We start from the raw sequence: 17725 nt of genomic DNA, 5'->3' as shown, positions 1-17725 counted from the left end.
TTATGATTTCCATTTTAGAATAAGAAAATGAAATCTCAGGTAGGAAACTTGCTGTGGGCCACAGGGTATGTAAGTGTCACCATCAGGATTCAGGTCCATCATTTTAGATTTCAAGATCTATACTCTTCCCCCCAGATTCCTCTTGATTCTTATTCTGTTAACATATTTTTGCTCAGAAAGGACACTGCACGTAACAACTGCTATTTCTTTCCTAGTTGTGCAAAGTGTGCTAAAAAGCACACTCAGAGTTAAACCTCAGTAAACATGAAGGGTTGCTTCTGTCTGACCTCTCCCACCAAAAGCCATCTGTCCAAGTAGCCTCTTATCACAAAGTCAAACATTCCCCAGTGGGGCTGTTCTTCAACAAACACCCCTCTGGTCCTCATAAACTTTATCTAGCTTTTGATTAGCTTTCAAATCAAGGACCATTAAAAAGAATCAAGACCATCTGAGAAATGGGGACAAGTTCAGTCTAGATAGAAAGCCGCTTCAGAGCAAGTAACGAACAGGATTGAAACAACACTTGTCTAGACAAAGAAACCTTGGGAATTGTGCCAATTTAATGAGTTTAGAAAATTGTCGCAATGATTGAGGGCGTTGTGGAACCTTCATGTCTGCAGATGACGCCAAGCACTTCCTGGTAATAAAACATTCAGCTCACAGGAATACACCAGGAGATCTCACAAAGCCATGAACCGTTTATTAGCTATGGTCTGAAAATCAGAACAGAAACGGATCTCATATTTAATGACCAAACCAAGTCTGGGAATACCTTGGGATAACTATTAATAATGATTATCTTAATTTCCTGGCCCCATGAGGAACAAAGATGTGTTTTGTTCATCTGAAACCCAAAGTATACCTTTGGTACCAGATACCTTTGGTACCAGAACTTCAGAAAGTTCTGTTATCAATGTGGCAAATCACTCAGAAAAAGAAGGGGTAAGGACAGAATCAGCATAGCAAAAAAGAAAAAAAAAACAGACAAATTACAGGGCTTTTCAACATTACTGCTCTAACATTGCAAGGATTATCTTGATGGGAGGAAATTGGGCATTCATATGTAAAGAAAGATAACTTCAAGAGAACATGCTGCCCTTTGAAAAATTCTTGAAAACTGCTTCTGCTACTGAATATGGGCACACACTAGTTTTAATTTTGATGAACACAGAATTGACATTTATTCTAAAATATCTATAAATTGAATTTGGGTAAACTAAATTATTTTAAATGCAGCAAGGAAGGACTTACATGCTCAGCAAAGACAATTGTCAGTACTTAATTTTTCCCATTTTACCTCTTTAGGTGGTACTTATGGGAACTCATATTTTCATAACTACAGGTGATTACATACAAACCACTTCCAACAATTTTCCTGGTTATCAGTAGCAGTACATAGTATAAGCGATGTCAAGCCACCATTTCTTCAAAATTCACGGAGGATGAATACAAATATTATTTTCTTTATGTGTTATTTTTTTAAACCAAAGTTGACTTTATTACATTTAATTGCAGTAAGAGATATCATGATGTTTGTTTCACTGAAATTCACCTCTGACAATTGCTTTCAGAGTCCATGAAAAGGAAGATGAGATCTGTGTTAAGCAATAAACAAATCTAATTAATAGTTCTTAATTATACCCATTTTTTTCAGATTGCTAGTTGTTTCCCAATATTCCTTCTATTCTTTTATACTAATAATAACCCGAAATGTGAGTTGCTTACATGGTCACGCAGAAGAATACATTTCCCAGTGACATATTCAAGCTCCCTTGCAGCTAAGTACAGTCATGTGACAGAAAAGAAATTCAACAACCGGAAATTGTCTCTGGGAAGAGTGTGAGTTTTTAAAGTTTAAGTTCCATGTATTTGCTAATTTTCTATAATGAAGATATTCACTTCTATAGTGAAAATGTACAAGAAAATATTAAATATTTAATTGGATTGAAGATTTATGATATTAAATATATTGTAGACACTGATGCTCATTACAGATCCTAGTGAGTTTAAACACTTTTGAAAAATCCTGTACTATAGAGAAGTTTCATTCATTTTTGACATTTGCATGGAGTGTTTATGAATTACGCTTAATTTCTCTGCAGTGAAAGAATGATTAGAAAAATTAGTAAATGTGGGCTGTCTAGGTAGCTCAATCGGTGAAGGGACGGACTCAACTTCGGCTCAGGTCCTGATTTCAGGGTCCTGGGATTGAGGCCTGCGATGGGCTCCGTGTGCTCAGCAGAGAGTTTGCTTCTCTCTCTCCCTCTGCCCTTCCCCCCTTCTGAAGCACTCTCTAAAATAAATAAATAAATCTTTTTCTTTTCTTTTAAAGATTATTTATTTATTTATTTATTTGACACAGAGAGAGAGAGAGAGAGAGAGAGAGAGCGCACAAGTGAGTACAAGCAGGGGAGTGACAGGGAGAGGGAAAGGAGAAGCAGGCTCCCCGCTGAGTAGGGAGCCCAACACGGGACTCGATCCCAGGACTCTGAGATCATGACCTGAGCTGAAGGCAGCCACTCAACTGACTGAGACACCCAGGCTCCCCATAAATAAATAAATCTCAAAAAAAAAAAAAGAAAAATCAGTCAATGCATATCAACCTAATATTACAGATTTAAATCAATTAAACCCTAATTCCTATTAACATATAAACATTCATATAAACTCTTGATATAATAAAATGGTCATGTGCTTAAAATCTAAAATGTCAGACGTGATATTTTTGCTAGTGAAGTTTTCATTTGTATTATTTCCTTAGAAATAAAATGCCTATTTTCCCAAGAATATAGTAGGTATTTGCTTAAGTAGAACTTCCCTGCTGAACTGACGACCTTTGGAGGACAAGTGCTCTCACTCACCCTCCCAGCCCCAACATCCTCCCTCAAGAACAACATGGGCTTTATGGGTCTTTATTTCTTCAACTTCCAGTAAAAAAAGAATGGTAGTTCTTGGATGTGAGTGTCAATTAACCCGTGCTTGCCTGGGAGGCATGTCCTCTATGCCAATCATGGCTAGAGCAGCAGGCAAGGAATTTGGAGAGGGGTCAAAGACGAAAGAGAGAACACACACATTCTACATAAGTGACAACTCTACTTATGACTACAGTGACCCTATTATTTCAAACAAAAAACAATATGGTCTGGCAAGTATATTTATTTATTTGGATAATCCAATGTTGGGCATGTCCCCAAATAGAGGTATGTGTGGCCCTTTCCCAGGGTGAGCCCTCCAAGTAACAACTACTTGGAAGAAAGAGCTATAGAACCCAAATTTAAGTTCATTCCCCTATATAGGTGTATATATGGAAATTCTTAAGTTCTCCAGTAATAAAAGCTCTAAGGTTTTAAATTCATTTAAAGCAGAACTGGATTTTCTTTTTTCATTTCTCTGTGACTCAGAAAGAGTTTGGGTTTTATGAGGGAGCCAGTATGTTCATGCTGGGAGTTTCTGTTAATCCACTAAGAAGCTTTGTGGCAATCCCATTAGGATTGAAACAAAATGTTTACCAAACCAGAAGTCCACTCTAGTAGTTCTCCTGGTGTTTTATGGAGACAGTGAGCCTTTAGAGTTTTCAGAAGGTCAAACTAATTTTGTTCTTAGTGGTAGTGATAAGATTCGGAAAAACAAACAGCCCCACAGATCAAACATTTGTAGAGTATTAAAAGGATATTATTGCTTGGTACTTACTGGTCACTCTAACTTCCAGGCTGAATGTGTAACTCTTGAAATCACTTCAAATCCATCTGAACTGAATATTTAGCTTATCCGCAGGACTCCAAATAGCCAATTTGAATACGCTTTGCCCTTCCGTTTCTCCCTCCTCTTTCCTTCCCTATTCTGTTCTAAAATGGTGGAATCAACCACATAAAAATAAAGCCGTAATGGCAGTTTCCAGGCTGGGATCGGGGGTCTCCTGACGACACTAAGCTCTGGCTTGTTTCATGGTCTCAGCAGAGCCAGCTGTGTGGAACAAAACATAACACACTTGCACTTGGATTTCAGTCAGCCTAAAGACTAGAACAGCACGAGGAACTCCCGTCAGTTTTCACTGCGTGAAAGCGATGCTTCAGTAAATGTCAGAGCAACTCTGGATAATGTTACGCAGCTTATAGGTCAGAACTACCCATAAACACCAGGCTGAAGGAATGTTTTCTGTTTTGTTCCATTTCTCCAAGAGGAAGGCGATGGGGGGACTTCTAACAGGGTCGGAAGAGGTACCCTGATAGTGTAAACATCACGACATAGAGGAAAGAGAATCAACGTGGGACAGGAGACTCTCACTGCTGATGTTTACCAGTTTGGCAAATTATTTAGGAGAAATTATTAGGCAAATTAAGTTTCAGTTGCTACAGCTATCAGAATCATACAGATGACACGGGAATTAAATGAGGATCACTCGAGAATGAGTAATCCCTTCTCTGGTGTGAGGCTGGCTGGCAGTGAAGAGTTTACTATTCCCTTTTTTCCCTGACCTCCTGAAGGGTCAGATACATCCCCCTAGAAGTTAAAATTGACCTAAGAGGGGCATGTGAGCTCTACAACCAGCCGGTGGGGCTACACACCAGAGCAGGGCCACTTACTAGCTGTGCAAACTGGGATGAGTTATTTAACATGGTACTTCAGTTTATCCATCTGTAAAATGGGATATTAATAATTCTTATCTTGTCTGGAAAATGAATTTGTAAACTGTCCCTAACAATTCTGCAGACCCTTCTGCTGGTTCTTGGAACTTTGCCCACCTCCGGATGCACTGTACAGTTCTTTTAGAGAGGCAATGAAAGGCATTTCCGCTGTTCCAGCATGAGCCATGAGAGACTGAGTAAGGCATAATCACCCCTTGGTAGTTATGGCAGGACCATAATGGCAGGACCCTGTGAGACCATCTAACCTCACAGACAGAAGCCAGAGTTCTATCTCTGATAGCTGGTGGGTTCCAGTCCAACTCCATCTTATCTCTTAGGCTAGAAATGTCCTGTGGCTCAACGAAGGTGGCTTATCGGGGCTTTCAGGTGTATATGCTATTCACAAGGCTAAAATCTACAAGGTGGTATTTTCAACAGGAAAGGTGAACAAATTATGCCCTTGAGCCAAATCCAGCCCACCACCTGTTTTAGTAAATATAGTTTCGTGGCCCATACCCATTTGTTTACACGTTGTTTATTGCTGCTTTCAGACTACAAATGCAGACTGAAGCAATCATCACATAGAACATATACCCGGTAGCACCTAAGGTATTTACTATCTGGCCCATTACAGAAAAATTGTACTGACTTCTGGTCTATACCATGGATAAAGCCTGATTCATGACTGCGAACTTCTTTAGGTTTCTGGGTCCAACGAACATTAATATTGTGTCTCTGCTCACCTTTATTTTTCTTCAATATTTCATTTATTGGAGAGAGAAAGAGAGATAGTATGCGTGCAAGAGTGGGGGGATGGGGAGAGAGAGAAGCAGGCAACGGTGGAGGATGTTTCCAAGGCACCAAGGGCAGTCCTGTTTCCATGCCAGTGTGTACGGGCACGCGCGCGCGCGCGTGTATGTGTGTGTGTAACTGGGGGAGTGCTCTGTGAAGCTGGGAGGTCCAACCTTACAGAGACAGGAATGGAGAGACAGCAGAGCCTCGGGGAGGGCGGGCGCTGGAGAAGAATCCTCACAGGCCATGTTGACCTCAGCTCCCAGGAACAGCAGGTGCTTTGGGCTCAGGCAGTGGCTAGAGGCAGCTACACCTGCTGGGCTGGGCTTTCAGAAGGGGCGGCTGTAACCATGGGCACATCCTTAGCTGGGCCCACATACCCATTCAGGACCCTGAGATCAGAAGGCAGACACTTAACCAAGTGAGCCACCCAGGCTCCCCTCTGCTCACCTTTATTACCCCAATAATAAATACACATTTGGCCTACAGAAAGTTCTCAGCAAATGTTGATTACTTCTGAATCACAGATTATTGGATGCCTTGGGCTCCATGTAACAGAAAATCAGACTGACATCACTATAAGCAACATGGAAATATAGTATAGTGCTTAGAGAAGAAGCCCAGCGGTATAGCAGGTTCTAGGACACCAGGATGTTGGCAACAATTCTCTGCCATTGTTTTGGCTCAGCTTCGTCATTGTGCTGACTTTCATCCTCAACAGCAACTGCGATAACACGTTTCATTGAATATGTACAGTGGGAAAGAGAACCTTCCAGAAACCTGGGCTGTATGTTTGAGTGGGTCACCGTTGGCCTTATGTCTACCTCTAAACCAATTACAGTTGTTTTGAGGACTATTAGTCAAAGGATGATTAATTAATGTTTAAAAATCCACTGCTGGAGGTGAAGAAAATTGAAATTTGTGTAGGGAGAAAGAAAAGAGAAATGTATGCTGTCAGACCAGCAGAGTTCATTACTGAGACAAGCCCAAGAGTAGGTGCCAAAGAGAACATTAAGTCCAGATAAGTTTTCATGTACTGTGGCCAAATGGAAATGACATCTTCTCAGTAAGAGTAAAGCCCAAATGAACTGCTAAAATTATAAACTGAAGATTTCTTAGTCAGGCGAAGTCACAAAGTAGACATTTAACAATGTTTGTTTTTAGGCGTGGAAGATCAGGTAGAGTAATATTTTGTTAGTAAGATTTTTTTTTTTTTTTTAGGAGGAGATACTATGAACCATGTCTTCTTTTATGTTAGGGCGAGTTCTTCCAAAGTTAGAAAAATCTAAGGTACAAAATGATCAACAAAGATCTTTTTGTGCTCTATTATTTTTCCATTTGCATTCACTGTTGGTAGCTCGATTTTATTGGCATCACCTCTTTCCTCTTTTTTCACTGCATGAAAGCCATCATTAAAGCAAAGTAATTTGTTCTTCACAGAGAACATTTAAAATACTCTCAGTCTGTAATAGCTGAAACCTGGGTCTAGATATCTCCTACCATTTCTTCCTGCTTGTGCTGAAGGAAAATAAATATATTGGAGCCTTTTGGGTGAACCTAAAATGCTCTGTTAGTAGGTAGACACCTCTTTCCAGAATACAGTTCATGCCTGGAGGTAATTATCAGGCTTGCCATGTGCCTTCTGGGTGCAGAGCACCTTCAGGAACACCCAGAGACATATCTCATTTTAATTAATGCCACACTTTGGGGCTACGTGGGCTGTAGTACACAGCCAGGCATCAGGCCTAAAGCACTGATTCAACACAATTTTGACATTCCTCTATGTTTCTATTTTAAGAATAACCTACTGCAATGAATAAACACACAAAGAAACAATAAATTCACTTCTTTCCAAAGTCTTGTTGACTTACTTTCCATATCACTTACTTCTCTATAATCATCCTAATTCTTAAAACTTTTCTTGGTCTTCCATTTCCTTCTGAAACTCATTAGCAGACTCTGAAGGCAGTTTTGTGGTTCATGGTAAACAGCTAAAACACAGTTGACAGGTAATTGCCAATGTCAAATCTTTTTCACATTTCAAGGCCAAGCTCAAGCGTTAGCTCTTCTGTGAAAACCATTCCTTCAGTTTCTTATTCATAATTAATTGCACTTCCTCTGGACACTGACAAAATACCAACCTACACTTCTATAACACGGTAAAAACAATCACCACAACAGTAATTAAGATCCCTGTTTGGTCTGGCAAACTTCTTGGTTGGCTTTTCCAAAAGCTAACTCTGGAATGCAGATTTGTGTGCAAGCGACTTACGGAGTACCCTTAGGAGGAACACAGAAGGAAAGGGCGGAGGCAGGAGAGAAAAGCGGGGAGGGGCTAAGTGAGGGTGTGGTCTTTAGGGGAAGTCCCATCTCAGCAAGATTCCAGCGCAAACTGTGAGACAGAAGCTCCACGGCAAAGGCTGTCAGCCATTGGCTTGGGGCTGCCCAGCAGGGACAGAAACTCCAGTTTGCCTGGTACTTGTGGCTCTCTAGCCCTACCGCCAACACTAGTTCCCCAAGGGTAGTCCTCTAAAGACGGTACTAGACACCATCCTTAGCAGTAAACGTGTGAAAACTGGGAGACGAGAGCACAGACCCACAAGGGACCTGAGTGGAGCTCAGTAGAGCACTGCTAGTGTTCACTACAATACATACCAACAATAGGGCCGATGATTCTAGCCAGTAATTATTAAGTACTTGCTGTATGCCAGCATTCTTCTAAGTCCTTGATAGTATTAGTTTATTTAATCCCTACAACAATCTTATGAGGTGCCTAATGCTATTATTTCTGTTTTGTCAAATGAGGGAACTAGATTTATCCATGGAAACAACCTATCTAAACTGACACAAAGACTTCACGGTGTGACTGAGATGTGAATCAACAAACGTGGCTTGTGATTCAACAGCATGTACCCAAAACACCACACCACTCACTTCGGTGTGGCTTCTCAATATACAAAACTGTTAAGAGTGACAGAACCCAAGTCATCTGGCCTGGGCTCATATGTTGGTAGCTGAGAACAAAAAGAGATAACATATTTAATACAGTTGGTGCAGGGGAAAAAAAACCTCAATAAAATATTAGCCACTATTTTTATTAAAGATGAGAAGAACATACAGCAGCTTTAAAAAATCTATTTTCTATAAAGGTATCACTTGGGTCTATCAGAGCCTTTCTTTTGCTTTCGTCAAATAAGTTTGAAGAACCAGGAAATCAACAGCTTCATCCACAATAGCTCTGTTGTATGTTACACAGTCCACTAAATTTCTTTACGGAGAATAAGGAAAAAGGACAACAGAAGAAACAGGAAAGGGGAAAAAGAGCGTAACAGATTATTAGGGAAAGTTATTGGGAATGATAGAAGCAAACATTCTGAAGAAATTCGTATACATTGTACTTCGGTGTTTCTGAGGCTGCGGCTATTAAAATTGTGTTCTCCTGAGTAGAGTGATTTTTAATTCCCCCGGGCATGTCATCAGTTACCAGCTAGTACCTCACCTCCCATAAACAATATAACTTTTTGCAGCCCATTAGGAAATTTAGTCACTTTTTGTGACTGGAATACAAATGCCAAAAAAAATCATTTCTGATATCTTTAAAAATCATTAACTGCCTTAACCTGAATTCCAGGCCTAGAAAAACTACAATAATTTTCATCCAAGCCTTTATTCCTTTAAGATTGCTTGAATTCTTATGAAGGATGGAAATAAAAGTTTTGGGCTCTTAACTATGAAGTAAGCATCAATCAAGAATATTTCAGTGTATTTCCAATTCTAGGATCCTAGTTCCTTTAGGCACATTGAATATATTTGCAACATAAGAAGATAACCATATGACAAGTTTTCTCCTCAATAAAAAATGAAATACAATAAACTTAAGCTTTTTGTGGTCTTTTCCTTATGTTTGTGGAAATGGTCTTTTCCTTATGTTTCCTTACGTTTGTGGAATTTTCCTTATGGTTGACTTTCAGTTTCACAGCGTTGTGGTCAAAATGATCACAGTTTGGGGAGACATGTAAGACACAGAAGCTACCTGCTGCACAGCTGGTAGTCACTGAGAAGGGAACTCTAATATTTATTTCTGCTCTTCTAGTCAGGGGTGAGATGGAATAGCCAAATATATTTAACAAGCAACCCAGCGCAAGCAGCAACCCATCCCAAGCAGCAACCCATCCCAGTGGGTGTGACAGCCAATCAGAACAATGCTCGCAGCGTTCGTTCGGAAGAGGTGGTGCAACCAATCAGAATGGCTGTGAGCTGAAATACAGGTGAGGTCATGCCTGGGAATCCAGCTAAATATCAGCCTTGCCTACAACGGATGGGAATCTCAACTGGGCCCATTCTACTCAACATTACTCACACAGAGACTTATTTTTTTAAAAATTCAGGTTATGTATGGGATAAAATGAGAGTTTTCATCTCTCCAGATCCCCTTCTGCTCTCAGCTATGGTGGGAAGGAATTCTCAGAAAGACTGACCTGAGAAAGGCATTATAAATAAATAATTGTGAACTTACGTACCAGGCACTACACATGTATTGTCTCCCTTAATCCTCGCAACAATACGATGAGGTGGGCGATTTTATTATCCTTGTTTTAGGGATGAGGGAACTAAGGCATGGGGAAACTGAGTCACTCGAACAAGGTCACACAATACATCTCAGAGCTGGTATTCAAACACGGGCAGGCCTTCTACTTCACTACCGCTTACTATATTATTAGCAAATAATTGCTAAAAACGGTATTATTACGATATTATTAGCAAACGGCATTTTCATCAGCACCATATCATCTGCTCAATTCCATCCTCCCGTCTAGCTAATGATAAAATATCCAAGACATTCTCTGATGTGTGGGCTACTGCTGGGGACCCATAATGTCACTGACCAACATTTGTCTCCAGCATGGTCACAGTTGCCCAATTTCTGATCTAACCTGCTTCAAAGAGACAGTAGTCAAGAAAAGCAGAAAAATTTTTAAAAAATATATTACCTTATTCTCTTGTCCTCCACTTTTTTCAAGTATTCATCTCTCTTTAAGACTCCCAGGATCATTTCCTTCTCATGATCTAACAGAAATGACAGATTGATAAACTCCGAGTTCTTAGACATGGTATTCCAATAGCAGCTCTGAACAGCGGTGGTTGAATCTTCCAGGAAAATTGATATCCACAGTTATGGATGCTAATCAGGTATTCTTCCAGGCTACACAGAAAAGAGACACCACTGGGATTACATTCCAAGAAAGTCTTTATTGTTCTAACTGACAAAGATCACCAAAGCCTTTGCTATAGTGTCCGGTCAGGGGGCAGCTAAGTTTCACCAATGGTGACAAAAGCCAATCCTTCAGAATAGCACAGAGCAGGAATCATATCTGCTGGGGCAGAATCCAGAAAACGCAGGAAAGACAGAGAAGGCAAAGGAGAGAAAAACTAGGTAGGAACATTAATTAGACCATTTCCTGAAGAGCACACACAGTGTCTACTGTTTGAAATAGTGATATACTTAACTCAAAAAAAATGTTAATCGTAAGCAGGCAATTATTAAAATAATTTATTTAATAAATTATTTTTTATTTTATGGCTTATTATCATGAAATATTATTTATATTTAGTTGATTCCAGGTTCTCTGTGCAAATTCAGCTTTTCTGCCTTATAATTAGTTTCCTTTACTAGCTTGGTCCTGCTACCACCCTTCCAGCTGACCCATGGGTGAACTGAGTTACCACTGTGGGACACCAAGTGCAGAGTCTGGACTGTTCCTTAACTGCCTCCCCCTATTGCTTCCCTTCCTCCCCACAGCTGAGATGATTGCATGAAAAGCACTGCTGGCAAAACAAATATGAATATGAAAACAAATATGAACCAGTGCTACATGTATCCCTTGGAAGGTTTCCTACAACCGTAGCAATGAATGAAAAAAAAATCAAGTTAGAGAAGACTTCATGCAGAATGACAGCATATATCTGAAAGAAAAAAACTGTAGCAACATTATGTCTAATTTAGGAATATATACATTTGTAGTATCGATACAAGGGATTTCAAGGGGAATTCGGAGGTACGATCAAAGAGAATGCAGGTACTTCAACCATATTGGATAATGTTTTACTGTGAGGATGACTATATCTCATGATGTACATATATGTGAATTATTCAAGGTATCTATTACATACCACAAAGTAGCTGTTCCAAAACTTCCCCTTACCAACATAAGAAGCTCACCGGGCCTTGTTCCTCACCCTAACTCTTGAGCGCATTCTTTTACTAGCTTGGTAGATAGAGTCTCTCTGTACATCCCCATAAAAATGAAGATTCTAGGCCTACGGCCTCCTACCCTGACAGTGTCCCTTAATCGCCCTCCCAGGTCTATGAATTAGAGTCTATGTGCAAGTTACACTTGGTTTGCTTGATTATAGCTAGGTTTCCAAGCATAACCAGATACCCAAAGGCTGCTTTGGGGCATCCCAGTTGCCACAAGGCTAGGCTGACATCAAAATCTCAGGAGATCAGAAAGGACAGGGTCTTGTCCAAAGCCTAACTTTCCAAAGTCCCTAGGTGTTTGTTCTATACGTTGTACACCAAACCATAACTTGGCTGAAATAACTCAGAACTGAAATTCTTCTGATATGGCCAGGAGCTAGCCCCCTCTGAGAAAACTGCCCTGGTCACTACAGACTTTCCAGATGGACTCCAGGCCTTTCCTCCATCTTCAAAATCCTAGAAGCAGCAGAGATCTGAGAGTCCCAAGTTGACGTGAATAGGAAGCAACAAGGTTAGAGCAAAGGGGGCCTTCAGAAAGGTTAATGGTTTGGTTTTCACATCATCGGCAACTGTGGTCTCCTCAGATGAAGAACACAACTGGTTCTTCACCCCTTTCGTTGTACATCTGGTCTCACTGAAATGGAAAAGCCACTTGGAACTCATGGATGAAAATGCTACCATTACAGACAGGTTCACTTAGAATGTATGTTTTTAAAGATTTTATTTATTTATTTGACAGACAGGCATCACAAGTAGAGAGGCAGGCGGAGGGGGGTGCAGGGGGAGCAGGCTCCTTGCTGAGCAGAGAGCCCGATGTGGGGCTCAATCCCAGGACCCTGAGATCATGACCTGAGCCGAAGGCAGAGGCTTTAACCCACTGCGTCACCCAGACACCCCTAGAATGTATTTTATATTTGAAATCTCAGATTTGAATGCCCTGTGTGAATATTCTGTAGAATTGTAATTAGAAGTTATTCAAGGGGATAGGAGCCACCAAATGTTTGAGTTGAAGCTTATGGCTTTCCTTGCCATGGATCGTAAATGCAAATCATTGGAGAATAAAAGAAGGGAAGGCAGTAACACCTCAAGGTAGCCTCTGAAAGTGACAGAGAAGATGGGAAATCATACAAGGATATAAAGGAAAGGAAATGGCCCTGGGAGAGTTTCATTAACAAAATTAGCCCTAATAGATTTTTACTCATCTGTACCAAGACTGAACAGAATGGATTTATATATGAGTGGCCAAGGAGATTAGAAGGAGCTAAAATTTTATCTAGAAAATGAGGGTGTTTCCTCCACGAAGTAGGACTGAATTGTGATTTTAATTTAGTAACATGGAATCTAACTGATAATAGTCCTTCTGGAGAAAGATGGGGTGAGGAAGAGGAGACGGTGAGCCTGGGCACAGACAAAGGAGAGCTAAGGAGCTAGATGCCCATGATGTCCATCCAGGCGCTGACCAAAAGGAAAGCACTTGGGCCTTAAAACGAAGGTAACCCATTTATTCCCTGTCATGCATGGTCCATGTTGAGTGATGGGGCCTCCATCTAGCAAATTTCATGACATTAATCACGCGAATCATACAACCATTTCTATTTCCTCCTCATTGAATTTCACTTCCTCCTGGACACCTCTGATTGTAAATTGGCTTGCCATAAAGCTCTTTCTGGGGAGTGGATGCTGGGCCCTGCTAATGGAACACTCTGTGTTTGGTTGTATTTGAACCTATGGCTAATCTGTTATCTGTACAACAACCAAAAGAAATTTCTGAGCCTTTGGAGGACAGCATCTGGGCTGGGATGAATTCACCTAAATCTCTATAATTGTTTAATGCCTCTTTTCAGCTAGTTCAAAGATCCTTCTGGAGAATCCTTTGCCCCCTCACACTTTCATCAGGTAAGAAAAAAGAGTGAAACAATCAGCAATGCCTTTTAATACCAGATTATTATTATTATTACTATTATTTAGTTAAACATGCCTAGTAAAACACTAGTCTGATCAGAAGAAATCCATTTTTGTTTTATTTTTCAATATGTTCACTTAAACAGAAATCTTTCCGTGAACATTTCAGAGGTGAATTTTCCCCTCTCTGCCCAGCAGCCTTGCCAAACTGAGCTAAACTATTTAAAAAGATGACAAAAATGTTTCTAAGTCATTCTTTTGCCTTTAAGCAAAGGCAGCTTTGGACAGATCATTAACTACTGAGCACCAGAAAAGACACAACAACAAAAAATTCTTGGGGCGCCTGTGTGCTCAGGCGTTAAGCATCTGACTCCCAATTCTGGTACAGGTCATAATCTCAGGGTCGTGGGATCGGGCCCTGCATTGGGCTCTGTGCTCAGTGCAGAATCTGCCTGAGATCCTCTCCCTCTCCCTCGACCCCTCCGCTGACTCTCTCTCTAAAAAACTAAATCTTCAAAAAATTCTCACAGCATCACCAAAAGTCATCATTTTTTTAAAGCATATGGAGTTTTTTTTTGTTTTTTTTTTTAATTTATTTTTTACTTTCAGCATAACAGTATTCATTATTTTTGCACCACACCCAGTGCTACATGCCATCCGTGCCCTCTATAATACCCACCACCTGGTACCCCGACCTCCCACCCCCCGTCCCTTCAAAACCCTCAGGTTGTTTTTCAGAGTCCATAGTCTCTCATGGTTCATCTCCCCTTCCAATTTCCCCCAACTCCCTTCTCCTCTCTAACTCCCCATGTCCTCCATGCTATTTGTTATGCTCCACAAATATGTTTTGAGCAACACACACTGAAATATAATACCGATTGATATTCTAGTCAAAGGAAAGAGTTGAACACAGCCTATTAAGTAGTACTTAAAATGCAGCTCTAAAAGTGAACTATTTCTGGAAGGGCTCTTAGGATGAAATGAATAAAAATAAAATCAGCTTCTTGTTTGTCACGGTGTGACAACACAACAGTGAGGGAGATTTCTGGCACACTTAGAGATGCTCAGGATACACGTGAAACAGCACATGCAAAATGCACCTGAGAGTGCCTTTCAAATGGCTGAGCCAGCAAGAATCCACGTGTCTGTCAAAGACCACAGAGATAAAGATGCCGTGGAGAGTGAAATAAAGAGTTCTTTTCACGATGAAAGACTCAAGGGCTGGTGGTATGGAATCACATGCATTTATTTTCAGTAGCGCAGTTTTTTCCTACATGGACAACTGTGTGGCACATTCAATGGCAGTGCAGTAGTTGAATTATTTTTTTTTAAGATTTTATTATTTATTTGAGACAGAAAGTGAGTAAGCCAGTGAGAGAACATGAGTGGGGGGGGGTGGTGTCAGAGAAGCAGACTCCCCGCTGAGCCAGGAGCCTGATGTGGGGCTCCATCCCAGGACCCTGGGATCATGACCTGAGCCGAAGGCAGACTTAACCCACTGAGCCACCCAGGCGCCCCTGAATTTTTTTTTTTTAAATTTCACAATGTTATTGATTCTCTGAACATTAATTGGGAGGCCAATTATATTAGCAGCTTTATAGCAATGTTCCAAGAGTGGAATGTTTCACAGTAATGACTAACACTTAAATAGCTCAACTAATCCTTAGAACTCCTTCACTAAATAAGTTCTAATACCCCCATTTTATAGATGAGAAAGCTGAGGCCTAGAGAAGTTAATTCACATGCCCGAGTAGTAAGTAACTCAGCGCAGTTTGGCTTCAGGGACCCTGCTTCTAATGATTAATGAGGTTGCCTCCCAGTCCCTCCATTGACCAATAGCCTCCCACAAGATGTCGTAAGATATTATATAGAATTTTTAAAAAGTTCTTTAGTCCAACAAAATTTCATATTTGTCCAGTTAAATCAAATTAAATATTTTTTCTCCTACGGAACTTCTCAGGGTGTCTGATGTTCTATTGTTAACTGTGAAGTTTCATGGAACACTCAGTTTGGAAAAAAAATGTCTAATGTTATTCAGTTCTTATCTTGGCATCTTGTATTTTGGTATTGCTCTTTTCTTTTTTAAATATTTTATTTATTTATTTGACAGACAGACATCACAAGTAGGCAAAGAGGCAGGCAGAGAGAGAGAGGAGGAAGCAGGCTCCCTGCTGAGCAGAGAGCCCTATGTGGGGCTTGATCCCAGGATCCTGAGATCATGACCTGAGCCAAAGGCAGAGGCTTAACTCACTGAGCCACCCAGGTGCCCCTACTTTGTTATTTCTAAATTGAAAACATCTTCCTACTTCTTTCACAGGACTACAACCATGTTTAAAAAAAAAAAAAAAAACTGGTTAGGTGGGGCACCTGGCTGGCTCAGTCAGTTAAGAATCTGACTCTTGATTTCAGCTCAGGTCATGAGGGTTGTGAGATGGAGCCCCACGTTGGGCCCTGCACTCAGCAACAAGTCTGCTTGGGATTCATTCCCTCTTCCTTTCGCTCCCACCTCTGACCCTTCCCCTGCTCTCTCTCTCTCTCCTTCTCTCTCTCTCAAATAAATAAATAAAATCTTTTAAAAATGGTTAGGAAAAAATCTAAATAAGTTGAAGAGAGAAAAATTCAAAAGAAAAATCAGAAGATATACTTAAATCTCATTTGGCAGCTCCCCTAAATGCTTTTTAACTACTATGACTATGAAATTCTATAACGTCCCCCCAAAGCATCATAGAAAGGATCACATACAAATTTAAAATAACTGTACGAAGGAAACCGCCACACATAAAAGAACCAAGTGATGCCTTAATATAAACCAGGAAAATATTAATATCTTGAAAATATAATAAGATAAATACAAGAAAATAATAAAATAAGGGGCAAATAACAGGCATCATACAGTATTAGCAATTCACAAGTAAATCACACAAACATGAAAAGATGCTCACTTAGCTCACTAGTTATATAAAGGCAAATTGCAAGGAGAAAACATTTTAGCTTTCCCATTCAATTATAAAAATGTAAAATATAAAAATCTGTACCATCCAGTGTTTAATGAGGGTGTGCATAAATAGGTAAGCTTATATCCCACTGGCAGAAGGAGAGATAAGTTCAATCCCTGGGTGAGATCATTTTCTGTGGGTCTTCTCCATATCCACCATGTCTTGTGAGCAGAGCCACTAGCTGGCCTTCTGTTCTGGACAATCCTTCCAAGGACCTTTGTTTAGTGACCAGCCTTGGAAGACACTGTGTCTATGTATGGATTAAGGAACAGATTTGCTTATGATTTGTTGAACAAAGCAAGTCTCTCTCCAGGGAAGAAGGCATTGTAATAAAAAAAAAATTGAGGTTCCCTAAGTTCAGGGTCCCTCAGCTATTACACAAATGCACTACATGGACTATTTTCACCCGAGCACTCGAGGACAAGAGCAAGCAATGCCAACATGAAACCCCTTGAGACATCCTGTGCTCTGAATAAAAGTCCATTGCATCTGACCCAAGAGTAGCAGGTCTTTAACTATCATCTGTAAAACCATGTCAGGCCTATACTCATTAGCCTGAAAGGAAGGCAAAATCTCAGAGCCTTTAGCCCCCTTTTTAAAAAAGATTTTATTTATTTGAGAGAGAGAGAGAGAAAGAGAGAGAGAGAGCATGAAAGGGGCGAGGGGCAGAAGGAGAAGCCGGCTCCCTGATGAGCAGAGGGCCTGATGTGGGACTTGATCCTGGGACTCCAGGATCATGACCTGAGCCGAAGGCAGTTGCTTAACCAACTGAGCCACGCAGGTGCCCCTCTCATCACCCTTTTTAGAGGATGAGTTGAATCTTTGAAAATTGGTCAAAGGGTACCAGGTTTCAGTTATGTTAGATGAGTAATTCCGCGTTCAACTGTACAGCATCGTGCTTCTAGTTAAGAACACTGTGCTATAGGGGCACCTGGGTGGCTCAGTGGGTTAAAGCCTCTGCCTTTGGCTCAGGTCATGATCTCAGGGTCCTGGAATTGAGCCCCGCATCAGGCTCTCTGCTCAGCAGGGAGTCTGCTTCCCCCCCCCCCCCCGCCTGCCTCTCTGCCTACTTGTAATCTCTATCTGTCAAATAAATAAATAAAATCTTAAAAAAAAGAACACTGTGTTATATACTTAAAAAATTTCTAAGT

At 40.6% G+C, this 17725-nt stretch overlaps 1 protein-coding gene across 6 annotated transcripts in view; it reads right to left on the bottom strand.

Annotated features, from left to right (window-relative positions):
* Nucleotides 1-17725, bottom strand: part of SYTL5 (synaptotagmin like 5) — a 129929-nt gene that overhangs the window by 94966 nt on the left and 17238 nt on the right. For all 6 annotated transcript variants that reach the window (XM_032330561.1, XM_032330565.1, XM_032330563.1 and 3 more), the window contains exon 2: nucleotides 10409-10620. In XM_032330561.1, the coding sequence (XP_032186452.1) occupies nucleotides 10409-10527 (119 nt within the window). In that variant the 5' untranslated portion in view covers nucleotides 10528-10620. The remainder of the gene's footprint in view (nucleotides 1-10408; nucleotides 10621-17725) is intronic.

The sequence above is a fragment of the Mustela erminea genome, chromosome X (genome assembly GCF_009829155.1).
Source record: "Mustela erminea isolate mMusErm1 chromosome X, mMusErm1.Pri, whole genome shotgun sequence".
Lineage (NCBI taxonomy): Eukaryota > Metazoa > Chordata > Mammalia > Carnivora > Mustelidae > Mustela > Mustela erminea.
This window is presented reverse-complemented; position numbering and strand designations above follow the sequence as displayed.